The following is a 20,284-nucleotide window of genomic DNA, read 5'->3' on the forward strand; positions in this document are numbered from 1 at the left end:
GTTGAGTGAAAGTGGCGGTAGCACCGGAATTTGATGCCGTTGATAGATGGCAGAAATGTTCTGCCCGTTGTTTTCCGGCACCCTTCTGCGGTCAAGCTATAAAGCATGAAATTAAGCCCGCCCACCAGCATCAAGGTGCGAAAACTAGCCAAGGGGAGGGAAGAATTTTTTAATGATTTTTCAGAAGCTAAATGTTGACGTCCATGGTTCACATAAGTTTCTAAATGGTTTTAATAATCTGTATTTTTTATCTAGATTGAAACAAAGAGAATAAACGCTACTCTAAGCAACAGTAACACTTTTTAATTTCTTTTTTATTCTGTTGTTAATTTAGAAAGGCACCAATGCATCAATTTGCTTCTGATTTTTTAATACTAGTTAAAATACGACCGCATATTTGAAATTCAAACTTCGAGATTAGTTTATATTCGGGGCCCCCAAAGATATTTGACGCCCACCCCTTCCTCAAATACTACATCCGACACTGCGTCTACTGTAATAGTAATAATTCAAGTACCTCTTTAAAAAGGCTTTGCGCTAGCATGTGCTACACAATATAAATAAAAAACGGATTACCACGCAGTAATACAGCCCAGTTTATCAAAGTTCTTTGGACAATCAGGAAAGTGATGAAACTTGAGGTGTCGATTTTGTGTGCCCTTGCACTTTTAGGTAACCTCGGAAAATATCTTGTGTCTATAGATCAAATTTACAACTTCTATATCATCGCCAGCTACGACCGTCAATGCAAAATATCTGATAAATTTCGTACGAGATGCCAAAGGAGACATGCGCTTGGTCAACCCGAATCCCTATAGCGTCATCGACACACACTTGGAACCGTTCTTCAACGCCGAAACCGACACCGTCTTCAGACTTTATACACGCAAAAATCCGAAGGAAGGACAAATATTGAAGCCAAACGAAACATCTTCGGTCAACAGTTCAAACTTCAATCCCCAACATCAAACCAGATTCCTTGTGCACGGGTGGATTCAGGACGGAAACTCAGAAATGCAGAGCTTGATTCGGAACAGTTACCTGGCGATTGGTGACTTCAATGTGATCAACGTCGATTGGGGCATGGGAGCACAAACCATCAATTATATCACTGCAAGGTATCGCGTCGCTTCTGTAGGATTAGTGATATCAAATATGATCGATACCCTTGTCAATGGCGCCGGAATTTCACTCGATACAATCTACGTAATTGGACACAGTTTGGGTGGTCACGTAGCCGGAGTTGTTGGAAAACATCAGAATGGTCGAATTAATTCAATTATCGGACTGGATCCGGCTGGTCCCCTGTTCTCTGCAGATAATGACGATGTACTCAGTGAAAAAGATGCGCAATATGTGGAAACCGTATTTACCAACGCTGGCCAGCTGGGATTCTACGGTTCGTTGGGCGGTGCTAACTTTTATGCTAATGGAGGATCTAGTCAACCGGGTTGCGGATTTGATCTTTTTGGGAGTTGTGCTCATGCGCGTGCTTGGAGCTATTTTGCCGAATCAGTGACGAGTAGTGTAGGTTTCCGCGCGACTCGATGTCAATCACACGATGACCTAGCAGCTGGCCAATGTGTTTCGAGTAGCTCTGACGGCGTGACGATGGGTGGTGAACCGTCCAATCATGGAAAGGGAGTGGAAGGATTTTACTTGATTTGTACCAACTCAGAGGAGCCCTATGCGAAGGGGTAGAATAGTTGTGAGTGTGTTTGTAGTTTGAGTATGGTTATTTACAGTAAGGGATTTTGAAAACCAACCAAGCGAGAAATGTTAGATTCTATTACAGATTTGCATAAAGAGTATATAGAATTTGTAATGTTTTTTTTTACTCTAAATTATCTTTACTTCTTGAATCCATGTGGATTACATGTATGAATTTTCAAGTGACATAGATGCGTCTTTTCAACATTAGTTCATTTGAAATTTAATAATTATTAGTTAAAGTTCCTAGTCCTATCAGGCCTGTTTTAGAGAATGTCCACCTTTGTGGGATTGGTTTATTTGGAATTGAAAAAAGGGATTTACAACTACAACTTATCTACTTCTACTATATATATACCTAACCTATAACAGTCAAGATTCCTATAGTATGGTTAATAGGGATCGCACAATAAGAACCGGCATTAACGAATACACGTAGCATATGGGATTAGAGCTTATTGGTAACAAACACTTATGGTAGAGTAATTTGAAGAGATAACTTCCTGGTGTCTTCTGAAAAGCTATTAACAAGATAGATGACCACCTTTTAGGAAAATTTCGCATCCGGAAAGTCACAAGTCTGGTCCTCCGGAGGACCCGAAGCATCCGTAAAAATGGTCAATTAAATAAACTGATCCTAGAGCTCCATGTTTTTTTTTTCGAAACCGCTCATAGACGTCTTATTACAATTAACTTTGAGTTATCACTGGTTTTTGGACGCTGGGGACTACAGGATGGTCCATCGGAAGATCAGGAACATCCGTAAAAGTGGCAAACTAATGAATCTGATCCTTTAGCTCCGTGGTTTGTTTCTAAACCACACATTGAAGTCTTATCAGAATTAATTTGGATTTGGGTCCGGAATATGAACCCTGTGGACCACGGGATTGTTCACCGGTAGATCCGGAACATCCGTAAAAGTGGTCAAGTCATTAAACTGGTCCTACAGCTCTGTGATTTTTCAAAGCTGACGTCAAATTAAAATCATAACTAATTTCACACGTGACGGAATCCATATTTGACATAAAGGATGAGACGTAAACAAACATGTCATGTAAAATTAAGTGCTCCGAGACTGAAAAGTTCAAAAGTAAGTTTGATTGAGCTGAATTTTGCGTCTATAATTACTCAATTTTATGATAAAATTAACGCTCGTATATGTCAGTCTCAGAGCACCTAAATCTACATATTTTTTTCTAAGTTTGTAGTCCACCAGGAAGATTCGGAATATCCATAAAAGTGTTCAGTTCTTGAAACTGAGTCTAAGATCCGTTTTTTTTTTTCAATACCATTCTTATCAGAATGAATTTGGAGTTATGACCAGAAAATGGTCCTCCAAAAGATCCGAAACATCCGTAAAATTGGTCAATTCATGAAACTGATCCTAGAGCTCCACAAATTTTATGAAATCACTCATAGACGTCTTATCGTAGTGAATTCGGAGTTGCGAACGGAATATGGTCGCTGGGGCAACGGAAAGATCCGGAAGATCCGTAAAAGTGGCAAATTAATGAATCTGATCATGGTTTTATCTAAACCTCTCATTGAATTCTTATCAGAATGAATTCGGATCTGTGACCGGAATATGAACCCTGTGGACCACGGGATGGTTCACCGGTAGATCCGAGACATCCGTAAAAGTGGTCAATTCATGAAACTGATCCTAGAGCTCTGTGTTTTTTTCGAAACCGGTCATAGACGTCTAATTACAATCAATTTGGAGTCATGATCAGAGTTTGGACTCAACGGACTACAGAATAGGACCACGAGATAGTCCACCAGGAAAATTTTAAATATCCATAAAAGTGTTCAGTTCTTGAAACAGAGCCTAGAGGTCCGTTTTTTTTTTTTGACGTAGAACTACGTCTTTGTCGACTATACTGGGGTGCAAAGCGAAAAATATGTGTGGTGAAGGAGTGTTAGGTTTTGAACGCTTGTAACTTTGTCATTTATATATGAAATAAAAATCTAAATACGCCAATCGATAGGATATTACATTACAAATCTGCTGAAATAAATATTTTTCCGATTTTTCTGTAATTAAACTTTTGAAAATGTACAAATGATAATTTTATCACTGTTTTCATGAAATAAGCCTTTTTCCCAAACCCAGTTATCATAATCGAATACCACTTGGTTGCACATCATTCTGCTTGAACATGAAAAGATATAAATCAGCGCTGCTCTCCTGCCTCTGCTCATTACCGCTTCGGACGGCGTGGCACTAGGTCCTGCAGAAAGCAGGACTAAGTCAGCGGCTAAAGGTGGATTACGCCGTGTCCACCACAATGAGGAATGAGACTTGAAAAAACGTGCATGCAAAACCCCCTCCCCCCTTAACAATAACCCGAAAAAGACATGGACTTTGACGATCATTTTTTCCGGGAAATAAATTTTAAGCAAACCACAATTATGTATAAACAATTATTTTCTTACATGCAGAGCCAACATTTTCAAAAAACAATTGCTTAACAGGGACATACACTCCAATTATTACCAACAACTGACTGTAAAACATATCTGGTACCTCTATATATGCAATTATATTAACATCCAATGTCCATCCTATTTTACATATTCTGCACAAAAGAAACTTTCGGCTCCGCCCCATTCATAAAAAACGCCAAGTAATCCTATCAGGTTCGGTTGCACATCGTTCTGCTTGATCCTGAAAAGATATAAAACAGCGCTGCTGTCGTGATTTTGCTCTCTCATCATTAGCTGCTTGAACGTCAAGCAGTACAGTTCGGTCTTTGCTCGCTCTGTCGAGTTGTTCAAAAGTTTCTAGTTTGTTCCAAACATTCGCAGTTTAATCGCGTCGCCAGTAGTGTCGGTCGCTTCGTGTGATGGGAAGACAGCGCTCCCGGAGCAGGCTCCGAGAGAAAACAGAGAAGAAGAACAGCGGTGAGGGTAGCTTGAGTGTACCTATTTCGAATAGGTACGCTACTCTTCCCACCGATGTAGGGAATCCCACCTCAGCCACGGTGAAGCGGTCTAAGAAGAGGAAGAAAAATCAAGGCCAGTCCGATGGTGCGAGTGGACGGGACGATGCCACCGCGACGAACGTCAGCGTCATTGGTGATTTCGGCGACGCCGTCGACAACGAAACTGCTGCCAGCCCGAGTGCAGCAAAAAGGAAGCTTCCTCCACTGGTGGTGAAGCAAGTCCCACTCAACACGCTGATTGGCGATCTTTCATCGCTGGGCGTTGCAGCTGAGTTTAAGCTCGGCAGGATCGGCACCAAGGTGATGCTCCGAACCAAAGCGGAGTACGAAGTGGCCGTGAAATATCTGAAGGATACCAAGGCGGAATTCTTCACGCACGACATTCCCGGTGAGAAGCCCTTCAAGGTAGTCATCAGGGGTCTACCAAACTTCGACCCCAAGATGGTCGAAGCCGAAATCAACCGGTACAAGCTAGCCCCAATCGCTGTCTTCCGAATGACAAGGAGAGATGAAAACGTGAAGACGTACCCGGATTGTCTTTTCCTGGTGCACTTCCAGAAAGGGACGGTGACGCTCAATGCGCTACAAGCCATCCGATCGATCTACTCCATCATCGTACGGTGGGAGCCATACCGTGGCGGTCATCGTGACGTAACGCAGTGTCAGAGGTGCCTCAATTTTGGACACGGTACCCGCAACTGCAACATCAAGCCACGCTGCAGCAACTGCGCTCAAGAACACGCCACTTCCAACTGCCCTGCGGATGGAGCCGTGGCGATAAAATGCGCTAACTGTGGTGGTGCACATCATGGTTCCGACAGACTGTGCTCCAAACGCGAGGACTTCAAACGCATCCGAAAGCAGGCGTCAAGCAACAATCAACCAGGACGCAAGAAGGACAAAACCCCAGCATTCAGGACGGAGGATTTTCCGCCTCTTCGTGCTCCCCAGCAAAGGCAAGCGAATTCGCGGGTGCAACCCGCCCCCCCTCAAGAAGCTTCCGGTGATTTTGCTGGCCAAAGCTCTCCATCCCCCCCTGGATTCTGGAGACAACCAACAGCGCAAAACAACAACCCCGATCTGTTCTCAGCGGATGAACTGATGGAAATTTTCGTCAACATGTCCGGTGCTCTTCGTAAGTGCCGCAATAAGCCCGAACAGATCCAGGTGCTCGGTAAGTTCATCATCCAGTATGGCGTCTAAACCGCTAACTATCGTCACCTGGAATGCTTGCTCTGTAAGAGCAAAAGAGATTGAGCTTGCCGACTTCCTCCGCAAGCACAGCATCGACGTGGGCCTTCTAACCGAGATCCATCTAAAGTCCGGCGACAGCTTCTGGTTGCCTGACCATAACATTATCCGGCTTGATCGCACCAGCTCCAGGGGGGGTGGTGTTGCGGTCGTCGTCAAGAAAGGAATAAAATACCACACTCTGTCCCATATCCGCACCTCTATCATCGAGGCCCTTGGTGTGGAGGTGGAGTCGTCGACTGGATACGTCAAGTTCATCGCCGTCTACTGCCCTCGACAGTGTGCCGCCAGAAGTGGACTAGCGGCAAAATTTAAGAAGGACCTGTCCACCATCACCCGTACCGGTTCCCGCTTCGTTGTTGGAGGAGATCTGAATGCTCGTCATGAGGCATGGCGGAACTACCAGCAGAACCAGAACGGTCGTCTGCTGTTCGACCATTCGCAGCATGGGCTGTACTCCGTTTGGTTCTCGGACGAGCCAACATTCATCTCACCGGCAGGCAACCCATCGACGCTAGACCTGTTTCTTTCAAATACCGGCTTGTCCAAGCCGGTAGCCTTAAACGAACTCAGCTCCGACCATCAACCGGTGGTGGCTGAACTGGGATACAACGTAGCTGCTGCTCCAAGCCTGCGCAAGGACTACCATCGCGTAAACTGGGCCCAGTTTGGACGCGTGGTAGACAGGCACATCATCGACAACCCGCCGCTTGACTCCGTGGAGGACATCGACCGAGCGTTGGAAGTACTCCACCAAGCCATAACCGTGGCTGACGAGGCGTGCGTCCGACGAGTTCCAGTGAGGGGTAAGTTTATTGCCATTGATTCCCACACCCAACTCTTAATTCGCCTGAGAAATGTTCGTAGACGCCAGTTTCAGAGGACTGGAGATCTAGCGAGGAAACGTGAAATGGCCAATCTGAACAAGGAGATTGCTTCCAGAATGGTCTCACTCCGGAACGAAAGTTTCGGGCGGCTTGTCCAGAATCTGGACGACCGCTCCAGACCATTCTGGAAAGTTGCCAAGGTCTTAAAGACGCACCCTAAACCCATTCCGCCACTAAAAGATGAAAATGATGACGATCGGCTCATAATCACCCCTCAGGAGAAAGCAAATGCGATTGGTGAGCATATTGCCAAATCGCACTTGCTTGGCTCCAACATCCAAAGTCCGCTTGAAGTTCAGGTTGAGCAATGCGCACTCAACCTTGATTCCTCCCCTTGTGCCATCCCTCCGGAGGATAGAATCACAGTGGAACAGATTTGCTCAGCGCTGAAATGCACCAAAAACATGAAGGCCCCCGGGTTTGACGGAATATTCAACCTAGTGTTGAAAAATCTCAGCATGAAGGTTCACTCTCTGCTGGCTGCTGTCTTCAACAGATGCTTGGAACTGCACTACTTTCCAAGTATCTGGAAGACAGCGAAAATCATACCTATCCGCAAACCCGGGAAGGACCCAACGCTAGCTTCAAGCTACAGACCAATCAGCCTCCTTTCAGCGCTGAGTAAATTGTTCGAGAAACTTATTCTCAATTGTTTGCTCAAGTTTGTCGAGGAAAATAACATTCTCCTTCCGGAACAGTTTGGGTTTAGAAAGGGGCACTCCACCAATCACCAGCTAGTGCGGGTGATGAATAACATCAGAAGTAACAAAGATGTATCCAAGTCCACAGCCATGGCATTGTTAGACGTTGAGAAAGCGTTTGATAATGTCTGGCACAATGGGCTTGTATACAAGCTTTGTAACTTCAACTTTCCATTACATCTGGTTAAAATCACCCGTAGCTACCTCCAGCAAAGGTCGTTTAAGGTATCGTTGAATGGTTGTCTTTCCGACATGTTTTCCATCCCAGCAGGAGTCCCGCAAGGCAGTCTGCTGGGACCCTTGCTTTACAGCATTTACACTTCCGACATTCCTCCCCTTGGAGACGGTTGCGTGTTTTTCCTGTTCGCAGATGATACCGCAATAGCCGTCAAAGGAAGGATGCCTCGCGAAATAACGAACAAACTTCAACGATGCCTTAACGCCTTTGCTGATTATGCCACCACGTGGAAAATCAAAATCAATGCTTCCAAAACACAAACAATCATGTTCCTCCATCGGCAATCACCCAAACTAAAACCGGCTCCCTCTTGTACTGTAATCATGGATGGCACAAGGGTTGAGTGGTCCGCCGAAGTAACCTATCTCGGGATGTTGTTTGACGAAAAGCTCCTATTCCGCTCGCATGTGGAGAAAACCGTAGTCAAGTGTTCCGCCTTGGTTAGGTGTCTGTATCCGCTGATTTGCCGCAGATCCCGCCTCTCAAGGGTGAACAAACTGGCCGTCTACAAACAAATCGTAGCACCTGCGATCCTCTACGCAGCTCCGGTGTGGGAATCATGTGCACAGACTCACAGGAACAAAATTCAGGTCGCTCAGAATAGAGTGCTGAGGATGATTCTTGATCGTCCTTTCGACACTAGAATAACAAATTTACATGAAGAGGCAGGCATTGCCAAAATAGATTCCAAAATTAACGAAATTAAGACTAAATTTACACAAAAATGTAATTTATCAGAACATGCTTTGATAAGCAATTTGTATATAGTAGGTTAGGTGTATATAGTAGTTGTAGGTTAGTTGTAGTTGTAAATAGTAGTTATAAGTAGTCTCCTTTTTCAAATTTAAAACAAACCAATCCCACCAAGGTGGTCATACTTTAAAATAGGCCTGATAGGACTAGGAACTGTAAATAATATTTAAAATCTCAAATGTACCAAAGTTGAAAAGACGAATCTGTGTCACTTAACAAATTCATACATGTAAACCACACAATCACAAGAAATAAAGATCATTTAAATGCAAAATGATTTTGCTCTCCACTCTTTCGAATTAGCTCCGCGTTGTATAGTGACGCTCTCGCTGACCCAGCCATGGGTAAGAAATCGCGCGGTAACGCGAGTGCCGGCTTATCGGGAAAACAGACTCTCCCTGGAGACGGCGCGACCACCGAGCCAGCTCAGAAGAAGCAGAAGAAAACCCCATTGCCCGTCCCGACAGGCGTTGCGGACCCGCAGCCGGGGCCTCCCGGAACTAAACGACCCAGACCTGAAGACATCAGCGCCACCGCATCGGCAGCAAAAAAGCTGCTGAGCAACAATCCGTTCTCCGCCCTGCAGAACGGAGCCCAGCCGCAGTCGGACCCTGAGACGGTGCCTAAAAAAGTTAAGTTGCCACCCTTCTATGTGAAGGGCTTCCCTCCCGGGCTATGGGAGCAGCTGGATTTCTACATTAAGCAGGGCCTTCGCTGCACCATTCAACGGTGCACGGAAGGCTACAAACTGATGGTCTCGGCCGAAAATCACTACAACGCAGTCCAGGCCCTCTTGGACAGGATGAAGCTGGAGTACTTCTCCCACGACGTCGAGGCCACCAAGCCGCTGAAAGTGGTGCTGCGCGGGCTCCACGACATGGACACCACCACCTTAATGGACGAGATTAAGGCGAACGGCCTCAAGCCGGTCGAAATCCACAAGATGACCCGCAGCAAGGCCATCAAGTATCGTGACCAGCTCTACTTGGTCCATCTGCAGAAGAACTCCACAACCGTGAAGGATCTCCATACGACACGCACACTGTTCCACATCGTAGTGAAGTGGGAGCGGTATAAGCCAACCCACCGTGGCGTCACTCAGTGCTCGAACTGCCTATTGTTCGGGCACGGCACCAGGAACTGCCGCATGGCCAGCCGCTGCATCAAATGCGGCAAAAACCACAAGATCGACGACTGCGACAGCATCGAGGAAGCCGCTCCCACATGCGCCAACTGCGGTGCTGCCCACAAGGCCACGAGTAAGGCCTGTCCGAAGCGGGCCGAATACGCCGAGATCCGGAAGAAGGCCTCGTCCAACAACCAGCCCGGTCGCAAGAAGGTCCCGGAAAACAACGCGCAGAACTTTCCTCCGTTATCACCGGTCCAACCACGGCCAATTCCAGTGTTGGCGCCGCTCCCGCTCAACCAACAGTTGGCTGCTGCCCAGTCGGCTGCCGCTGCAGTACCCAGTCAAGCCTCCGGCCCATCGACGGATCCCCCTGCTCCGGGATTGGCCGGTACAACCGGTGAAGCTACAGACGATTCTCCGCTGTCAACGGATGAGATCGTCACACTGTTGGCCCAGGCCATCATCATCAAGCGCACCTGCGCAACAAGAACACAACAGCTCCAAGCTATCATCTCCTTCGTCGCTAATTATGGACCGTGAACCCATAAAGATCGCCAACTGGAACGCTCGCTCCGTAGGGGCGAAAAACATTGAGCTTGCAGACTTCCTCCGCAAGCACGACATCGACGTGGGCCTTCTCACCGAGACTCACCTCAAGACCGGTGACAGCTTCTGGCTGCCCGACCACAGCATTGTCCGGCTTGATCGCACCAGCTCCAGGGGGGGCGGTGTCGCGGTCATCATCAAGAAAGGCATCAAGTACTGCACCCTACCCCACTACCGCACTTCCATCATCGAGGCCGTTGGCATAGAGGTGGAAACATCGACCGGAAACGTCCGGTTCATCGCCGCCTACTGCCCCCGGCAATGTACCGTTAGCAATGGTACAGCACAGCAGTTCAAGAACGACCTTGCCATCATAACCCACACCAATGCCCGCTTTGTAATCGGAGGGGACCTGAACGCCCGGCACGAGGCCTGGCGGAACTACCAGCAGAACCAGAACGGCCGCCTGCTATTCGACCATTCCCAGCATGGTCTCTATTCCGTCTGGTTTCCGGACGAACCAACCTTCACATCACCGACGGGCAACCCATCGACGCTGGACCTGTTCTTGGCAAACACCAGATTAGCCAAGCCGGTTGCCGTCAACGACCTGAGTTCGGACCACCAACCGGTGCTGACCGAGCTGGGCTACAACGTGGCCCCTGCACCGTGCCAGCGGAAGGACTACCATCGAGTCAACTGGGTTCAGTTTCGACGCGTGGTCGACCGCCACATCGACGACAACCCACCGCTCGACACAGTGGATGACATCGACCGGGCCCTGGAGGGTCTCCATCAAGCCATATCCGTGGCTGACGAAGAGTGCGTTCGACGAGTTCCTGTGAGGGGTAAGTTTCAAGCAATTGATTCCCACACCAAACTCTTGATTCGGCTCAGAAATGTTCGTAGACGCCAGTTTCAGCGGACTGGGGATCTGCAGCGTAAATACGAAATGGTCGATCTGAATCGGCAGATCGCTTCCAGAATGGTCTCAATCCGGAACGAGAGTTTCGGGCGGCTCGTTCAGAACCTGGACGACCGTTCCAGACCATTCTGGAAGGTTGCCAAGGTGCTGAAGTCTCACCCCAAGCCCATTCCACCACTTAGAGTCAATGACGAACGGCTTATCACCAACGAAGAGAAGGCCAATGCGATTGGGGAGCACATTGCCCAGTCGCATTTGCTTGGCTCTAAAATCCCAAGTCCACTCGAGAACCAGGTTGCGCAGTGCGTCCTGACGTTAGATGCCTCCCCTTGTGCCGTCCCTCCAGAAGAACGGATTACAGAGGAACAAATTTGCTCAGCGCTGAAATACAGTAAGAACATGAAGGCTCCCGGGTTTGACGGAATATTCAACCTAGCGTTGAAAAATCTCAGCCCGAGGGTGTACTCGCTGCTAGCTGCCACCTTCAACAGATGCTTGGAGCTGCACTACTTTCCAAGCATCTGGAAGGTGGCAAAAATCATCCCGATCCGCAAACCTGGGAAAGACCCTTCACTACCGTCAAGCTACAGACCGATTAGCCTGCTCTCAGCGCTGAGCAAGCTGTTCGAAAAATTGATCCTCAGCCGACTAAACAAGTTTGTGGAGGAACATGACATTCTTCTTCCGGAACAGTTCGGGTTCCGCAAGGGGCATTCCACCAATCATCAGCTAGTGCGGGTGATGAATAACATCCGAAGTAACAAAGCTGTATCCAAGTCCACAGCCATGGCCTTGTTAGACGTCGAAAAGGCGTTTGACAATGTCTGGCACGACGGACTTATATACAAGCTTTGTAACTCTAACTTTCCACCATACCTTGTGAAAATCACCCGTAACTATCTCCAGCAAAGGTCGTTCAGGGTGTCGTTGAATAGTTCCCTTTCGGGACAATTTCCGATCCCAGCAGGTGTTCCGCAAGGGAGTCTGCTGGGACCACTGCTTTACAGCATCTACACGTCGGACATCCCTCCTCTAGGAGACGGTTGCGTGTTCTTTCTGTTCGCAGTTGACACCGCGATAGCCGTCAAGGGTAGGATGCCTCGTGAAATTACGAACAAGCTCCAACGATGCCTTGACACCTTTACTGATTATGCCACCACGTGGAAAATCAAAATCAACGCCTCGAAAACCCAAGCGATCATGTTCCTTCACAGACAATCATTAAAACTTAAACCGTCTCCCTCCTGTACCGTAATAATGGATGGTACAAGGGTCGAGTGGTCCACTGATGTTACTTATCTCGGGATGTTGTTCGATGAGAAGCTCCTGTTCCGCTCGCACATAGAGAAAACCCTAGTTAAGTGCTCCGCCTTGGTTAGGTGTTTGTATCCGCTCATTTGCCGCAGATCCCGCCTCTCAAGGCAAAACAAACTGGCTGTTTACAAACAGATCATAGCCCCCGCGATCTTCTATGCCGCCCCGGTGTGGGAATCGTGCGCTCAGACCCACAGGAACAAAATCCAGGTTGCACAGAATAGAGTGTTGAGGATGATCCTAGATCGTCCATTCGACACAAGAATAGCAGACCTCCATCAAGAGGCAGAAATTCCCAAAGTAGATTCCAAAATTGATGATATGACAACTAAATTTATTCAAAAATGCAATCTTTCTGAACATGCTTTAATAAGCAATTTGTACATAGTATGTTAAGTGTATATAGTAGAGTATGTTAGTTTTAAGCTGTAAATAGTAGTATTAAGTAGTTTCTCTTCAAATTCTAAAAACAAAACAAATCAATCCCACCAAGGTGGTCGACCGTGTACTAAGTCTAGGACTAATTCTGTAAAACAAATTTTGAATTTTGCCCATACCTAAAGATGAAGAAATCATTAAATCACTTAGTAAAAAATTTATATGGTAATCGTCCAAGTTAAACTAAAATAAAGATCATTTAAACTAAAAAAACTCTCCACTCTTTGCTCGACTGTTGAGCTGTTCAGTTCGTTTTCTTTTTCGCTCGAGTTCTCGCTACGATTCGGTTTGTGCTGTCGCGTTGCGCCGTGGAAGCGTCGCCACCTTCGCGCGTTCTGGCAAGTTTACTGCAACTTGCCAACACGAAACAAATGGTGCGTAAACGTACCAATGATTCAGCAGCGGGCCCTTCAAAGAAGGTGGTAATCCAGCCCAGCGCGTCGCAGGATGACGCCGGAAAACGGGTACTGCAAGCCAACCAGTTTGCGGTGCTCCCCGAAGAAAATGGCGATGGTGAGGTCGTTCCCATCGCTGCAAGAGAGCGGATTCCCCCGCTTTTCACGCCGGAGAAGGATGTTGCCAAGCTGCGTGCCGAACTGGCAAAACATAAGCTGCTGCCTCGCTTCAAGCTTTGCAGCATCGGCACCAAAATCATGTGCTCCAGCCTGGAGGAGTACAATCAAACAGGATGTTTCCTAAAGGAAAACAACGTTGACTTCTTCACGCACGATCAGAAGCTGTTATTGCGTGGATTACCGTCGTTCGAGGCGGTTGTGGTTAAATCCGAGCTGGAGCGGCTTGGGCTCAAACCTGAGGCGGTGTTCCCAATAAACCGGCGTTCCAACCACAACACCAGCTTCCGTGACCAGTTGTTCCTGGTGCACTTCACGAAGGGATCCACCAGTCTAGCGGCTCTGAGATCCAAAATCCGGGACCTATTTCAGGTCGTCATCAGTTGGGAGCATTACAAATCCCAACATCGTGATGTTACGCTGTGTATGAACTGCCTCTCCTACGGCCATGGCACCAAAAACTGCCATATGAAGACTATCTGCGGCAAGTGTGCTGGAACTCACTCGACTGCGTCCTGTGAGCAAGATGATGACATCGAGCCAACGTGTGTCAACTGCGGTGGTAACCACTAAGCCTCCAATCGCGGATGTCCCAAGCGAGTGGAGTTCATCAATATCCGTCGGAAGGCTACGATCAATAATCAGCCCGGTCGCCTCCGTAATCATCGTTCGCCTCCTGCACGCACGGAAGTCCAGTACCCAGCTCTCAAGCCCCGTCGACATGTTCCGAACTTAGAACCACTTCCGCTCAACAACTGCTGCTGCCCAGCCAATGCCAGGTCCCTCCACCGCCCCTGGTGTATCATACGCTGGTGTTGTCTCAGGTGAGCCTGTCGACGATTCTCCGTTCACCTCGGAGGAACTTGTGACGCTCGTGGCCGAGGTCATCATCATCTTGCGCACCTGCAAGACTCGATCTGAACAGCTTTATGCTGCCCTGTCCCTTGTCACTAAGTATGGACCGTGAAGCCATCAAGATCGTAAATTGGAACGCTTGCTCCTTGAAGAGCAAAAACATCGAGTTTGTGGAGTTTCTCAATGAACGAAACATCGACATTGCCATCATAACTGAAACCCAGCTGAAGCCTGAAACAAACGTCTACCTTCCCGATTTCCGGCTCGTGAGGCTAGATCGAACCAACTCTGGAGGAGGAGGAGTGGCTATTGCAATAAGGAGAAACATCTGCTGTCGACTGATGCCCAGCTTTCAGCTGAAGATCATCGAAGCCGTAGGGGTGGAAGTTTCTACTCCTATCGGCCCCATCACCATCGTCGCGGCTTACTGCTCCAAACAAGTCAACATCAGGGACGGATCAGCAGCAGATCTGCGACGAGATATTATCAAGCTAACACGACGACGGGAAAACTTTATCATCGCTGGCGACCTGAACGCCAAACATCAAGCTTGGGGCAACAATCGGCGCAATCAAAACGGCACCATCCTGAACAACGACCTGCAGGAAGCGCAGTACAACATCTTGAGTCCGGAAACTCCCACCCGGTTGAGTCGGTCCGGTGTTCAGGCTACCATCGATATCTTCATCAGCAACATGGGCAACAACATCGCTCAACCTATCACCTATCAGGAACTCAGCTTGGACCACTACCCGGTGGTGACTGAGGTGGGATCCTCCGTAAATCGATTTGAAACTTTCCGGCGCAACTATCATCGTGTTGACTGGGGTCAGTTCCAACATTGCGTCGACACCGCTGTAGACTACGATGTCCAACCGGAATCGTCCGAAGATGTTGACCGGTGTCTGCGCTCCATCGATCAAGCAATTTCCCGGGCCAGGGAGCTACATGTGCCAGTATCCAGACAGGTGAGTAACACTCTGAACCTTGACAGGCCTACTAAAGACCTCATTAGACTCCGCAACACGATTCGTAGGCAGTACCAGCGTACTGGGCTGCCTAACCTGAAGACCAATTGCAACCGTTTGAACAAAATCATCCAAGCCAGGATGGTGGATCTCAGAAATATCGATTTTGCAAACAAGATTCGCTCTTTCCCAGATTGTGCTAAGCCATTCTGGAAAATGGCAAAGATTTTAAAAAATAAGCCGAGGCCCATTCCTCCCCTTTCCTCTCCTAACCAAAATTCGGACCCATCTTTACTAATAACCCCATTTGAAAAGGCCAATGCTCTTGGACAACACTTTGAAAATTCACATAACCTTGGCCACGCCATGGTGAGTCCCCACGAGCCTGCAGTATCACAGGCAATGGCTAGTGTCGCTGCCACCCCCGTAGTTGTCCCTGACGAAAGTAGAATATCGGCTGATGAGGTGATAGCAGCGATTAAATCAACAAAGAACATGAAGGCCGCTGGTGTCGATGTAGTGGTCAACCTCGAGCTGAAAAACTTGAGTGTTGACTTCTTCAAGCACCTTGCAGTGGTCTTCAACAAGTGTTTAATGCTTGGCTACTTCCCTGCATGCTGGAAGTTAGCCAAAGTTATTCCAATTCACAAACCTGGCAAAGACCCTACCAGTGCCAAAAGCTATCGCCCCATCAGCCTCTTGTCCTCCATCTCGAAGCTATTCGAAAAATTGATACTCAGCCGTCTGCTGGTGTTTTCAAATGATAATAACATCTTTCTCAAAGAGCAATTCGGGTTTAGGAAAGGCCACTCTACCATCCACCAACTCGCACGGGTTACTAACATCATCAAGCGGAACAAGGCCGTTTCCAATACATCTGCCATGGCATTGTTGGACGTCGAGAAGGCGTTCGACAATGTCTGGCATGATGGTCTAGTGTACAAGCTGCATCGATACAACTTTCCGAACTACCTCGTGAAGATCATCAAAAACTACTTGTCGGGCAGATCATTCCAGGTCTACTTGAACAATGTCTCCTCTGATACGTTCAACGTTGATGCAGGGTTCCCTCAAGGTAGCCTGCTTGGGCCTATCCTATTCAACATTTTCACGTCAGACGTTCCTCCCCTGCCGGGTGGTGGTATCCTGTCAATGTTCGCAGATGACACCTCCATCATCTATAAGGGTCGAGTGATCCGTGCTCTGGCGAGTAAACTACAATCAGGCCTGGATGTTTTGTCCGACTATTTTAAGAGCTGGAAGATTTGTATCAATGCAGTTAAAACACAAACCATTCTGTTTCCACATTCGTATTCACCTCGGCTTGTCCCGCCTGCTAACGTCAAGATCCATCTTGATAGCACTCCCATTGAATGGTCGAGTGAAGTAGTCTACCTTGGTCTCACCCTCGATAGCAAATTGCTATTCCGATCCCATGTGGACAAGACATCCACCAAGTGTAACATCTTGATCAGGTCGCTCTACCCTCTGATAAACAGGAAGTCCACCCTGTCCCTCAAAAACAAGCTTGCTGTCCACAAGCAAATCATTCTGCCGGCTATTGAGTATGGTATGCCAATCTGGGAGAGTTGTGCAAAGTGCCACCACTTAAAGCTTCAGAGGATCCAAAACAAGATCCTCAGAATGATCCTTAACAGTCCACCGCGAACTCGTAATTCTGAGATTCACCACCTGGCCGGTCTTCAAACACTCGAGGAGCGAAAGACTTCCACGCTGGAAAGGTTCAGAGTCGCCTGTCTGCGATCAAACCACCAGATCATTCGTGATTTGACAACCTAGTTTAAGTAGTTAGGTGCTCAAGTAGGTAGGTTATCAATTTTTTAAATTCAAACCAAAACAATCCCACAAAGGGTATCCTGTAAATTAGCGCTAAACGCAATCATCACATTAGAATAACCAATTAACTAGAACAAAGATGAAGAGCCAAAGGCTAACCAATTGAAATGTTAAATCAAATGTTGAAACATAAAACCCAGAAAATAAACGTAAATTTTACTACTACTGATTTTGCTCATTGTCGCCTCGGACGGCGTGGCACTTGGTCCTGCAGCAAGCAGGACCGAGTCAGTGGCTAAAAGTGGATCACGGCGTGAAATGAGGAATGCGACACAATGAGGAAAAGCAATGTTTGTAAACTTCCTCCCCCTTCACAACAACTTCTCCCCCCCCCCCCACTCAACAACCTCTCCCCTCCCCCTCAACAATAACCCGAAAAAGACATGGGCTTTGACGATCACTTTTTTTCCGGGAAATAAATTTTCAACAAACCACAATTATTAGTAAAACCAGAAGTTTTTCCCTTAATTTCTTCCCGCACCATAACTTTCAAATTTGAGAAAAAAAATTGCTTGAAAGACATATTCGATGATATTATGTTGATGAATTACACACCACTGACTGCAAAGTAGTAGTAGTAAAATTTCGTTTATTTCTGTTGATTATGGTGTATACATTGATTTTACATTTCAATTGATTAGCCTATCTGCACAGGAGTGGAACTTCGGATCAGAAAGTGGCTCCACTTGTCATTTGCGAACACTAGCGCACCTAGCGGTAGAAGGCATCTTCTGCCTGCAGTTAAGATAGGCAGCATTTTATGATAGTGTGAGTGGCCATAGAAAGACCGTGTGGAGCGCTACCACAATACATCGCTTGTGTAGCAGAAAAACGAACCACCTTTTGATTCACAGATTTGTTTGCACTTCCCCTTCTGTTCTGTGCTATCTGACTCTTCATCTTTGTTCATTGGATATTCTAATTTAGTATTTGCGTATTTCATCTAGTTAATACAATACCCCTTGGGGGGTGTGTTTTGTTTTAATTGAAGAATTTGATAACCTATGATCACGTATGATCTGAAGATCTGATCTCTCTGAACCTTTCCAAGGAGACTGTTCGTCGTTTATCGAGAGGCTGAAGGCCAACCAGGCGGTGAACCTCAGAATTTCGGGTCCTGGACTATATATAATCATCCTTAGGATCTTGTTCTGGAGTTTTTATGTGTTCCACACATGAATTGTTGCAATGTGATCAACAAATCAATATTTATGTGTCGGCCACATACTTAATATATTATGTACATATAAAAAACCATGCGTGACGACACATACTATTCATTTGCGTATAAATATCATGTGTACTTCTGAGTGGATTATGTTTATGTGTGGTCAAATGAAAATCATGTGGAATTTCACTTTAATATGTTTGTCAAGAAATTTTTTTAAATTGTTTTGAGTGAACCATAACCGAAACTTGAAATACTTGAAAATTTTAAGATAAAGTATAATAGTCAAAAATGCATGAAAAACATCAATTTTGTGTGGTTCTACGTCATACTGCGGTCGTGTCTAGGACACAACCCTTTATTATTTTTTTTTCAATACAACTCATTGGAGTCTTATCAGAAACTGATCCTAAACCTCCACTTCTTTTCCTAACGAATCAAAGACGTCTTATCAATATGAATTCGGAGTTGTGTTCGGTAAATTTACCCTTGAGTCCACGGAATGGCCCTTCAGAGGATCCAAATCATCCCTAAAAGAGGTAAATTCAATATCCATAAAAGTGTTCAGTTCTTGAAACTGAACCTACACGGATAGAAATCTCCTTATACCTTTTGGCAAATTTCTATTGCTGCTTATTCATAAAATCTCGATTACTTTTTCGAAGGGACGTATCAGCTTTTGTGAACAATGCATTTGATCGTCGATATGGCGAAACTGGTAGCTCGCCCACGCATAGTAACACCACAATTAGGTAGGGGAAATTTCCCCCTATTTAAAGGTAGTGTTAGTATGCGTGGGCGAACTATCAGTTACGCCAAATCGACGCTCAAATGCATTGTTTAAAAAAGCAGATACGTCCCTTCGAAAAAGTAATCGAGAAATGTATAAGTCAACTAATAAGCAGACGCCTTGCAAAAAGTTAATGAAGCTCATGTGTCAAATGAAATGTATAAGCGGTCACACATACCTTTTATGCATTCTTATAGGACCTATGTGGTTTGTCTTATGGAATGTATAAGGCTGATGTTTTGGCAAAAATGTATAAGTGAAACACATGAATAAAATAATTGATTTTAGTTTCTGGTAGAGGTCCGTTTTTTTTTTCAATACCACTCATTGGCGTCTTATTAGAACGAATTTGGAGTTATGACCAGAAAATGGACCGGACCAGTGGATGGTCCTCCGAAAGATTGGTCAATTCATGAAACTAATTCTAGAACTCCTTTTTTCCGAAAACTCTCATAGACGTCTTATAAATTTGACGGGAGTCGGGATCGAAAAATAAACCCTGGGACCCATGAAATGCTCCTCTGGAAGATCATACATGACTCATCAGATTGAACTCGGAGTTGTAACTGAAAAATGGACCCCACTGTCATTGGATGATATCCGGAACATCCGTTCAAGTGTTTAATTCAAGAAAACTGATCTCAGCATTCTGATATTTCCTTAGAACTGCTCAAAGACATGATTTTTCTATTTACCGTATGCGTGATAATGTTTGCACCATCGTACAAATAAGGTTCCCATTTCACCTGTGCATACAATGCCTTGCTTTTCTTTGCATGCACGTAATCTATAGCTCATACCGTAGTAGGCTGTGTATAAAAGAAAATTATTGACCATGACGAAGTGGCAGCGTATTCGTGATTTGTCCCACGCGCAAATGTCGCAAAACGACATTTCAATCGCCGTGGGAGTATCCCGGTGGACCGTCAAAAGGGTTTTAGACCGAGAAAAGAAAGGACAACTATCCGCGAAGGTGGCCACAGGTCATCCGAGGTCAGCTCGGGTTCCGAGGGTTATCGCTGCTATCAAAAGGAAGATTCGGGTGAATCCATTGCGTTCAATAAGGAAAATGACAAAGGAACACGGGATCAGTGACTTTACGGCACGGAAGATCGTAAAGAAAGATTGCGGGGCGAAGTCGAGGGCACGGAAAAAAAAAACTCACATGATTACCAACCGCATCCGGGAGCTACGAGTCGAACGATGCAAGAAAATCTTGAACATCCTTAAGCGAAAA

At 46.4% G+C, this 20,284-nt stretch overlaps 1 protein-coding gene across 2 annotated transcripts; it reads left to right on the forward strand.

The window, feature by feature from the left end:
• The first annotated feature begins 610 nt into the window (after window positions 1-610).
• On the forward strand, window positions 611-19,367 carry LOC135697759 (pancreatic triacylglycerol lipase-like). 2 transcript variants are annotated; one of them, XR_010517435.1, is made up of 3 exons: window positions 611-672; window positions 734-3,544; window positions 19,348-19,367. XR_010517435.1 is itself a non-coding variant. In XM_065217564.1 (2 exons), exons 1-2 carry the CDS (start codon window positions 630-632, stop codon window positions 1,699-1,701), a joined length of 1,011 nt encoding a protein of 336 aa, XP_065073636.1. In that variant the 5' UTR covers window positions 611-629; the 3' UTR covers window positions 1,702-3,703. The 2 variants fall into 2 exon arrangements, 1 of the variants encoding a protein (XP_065073636.1); XM_065217564.1 differs by lacking the exon at window positions 19,348-19,367 and having other exon boundaries at window positions 734-3,703.
• The last annotated feature ends 917 nt before the right edge of the window (window positions 19,368-20,284 follow it).

The sequence above is a fragment of the Ochlerotatus camptorhynchus genome, unplaced genomic scaffold (genome assembly GCF_037179485.1).
Source record: "Ochlerotatus camptorhynchus isolate MF236.1 unplaced genomic scaffold, CSIRO-AGI_Acam_v1.1 ptg000077l, whole genome shotgun sequence".
NCBI classification, from domain to species: Eukaryota; Metazoa; Arthropoda; class Insecta; order Diptera; family Culicidae; genus Ochlerotatus; species Ochlerotatus camptorhynchus.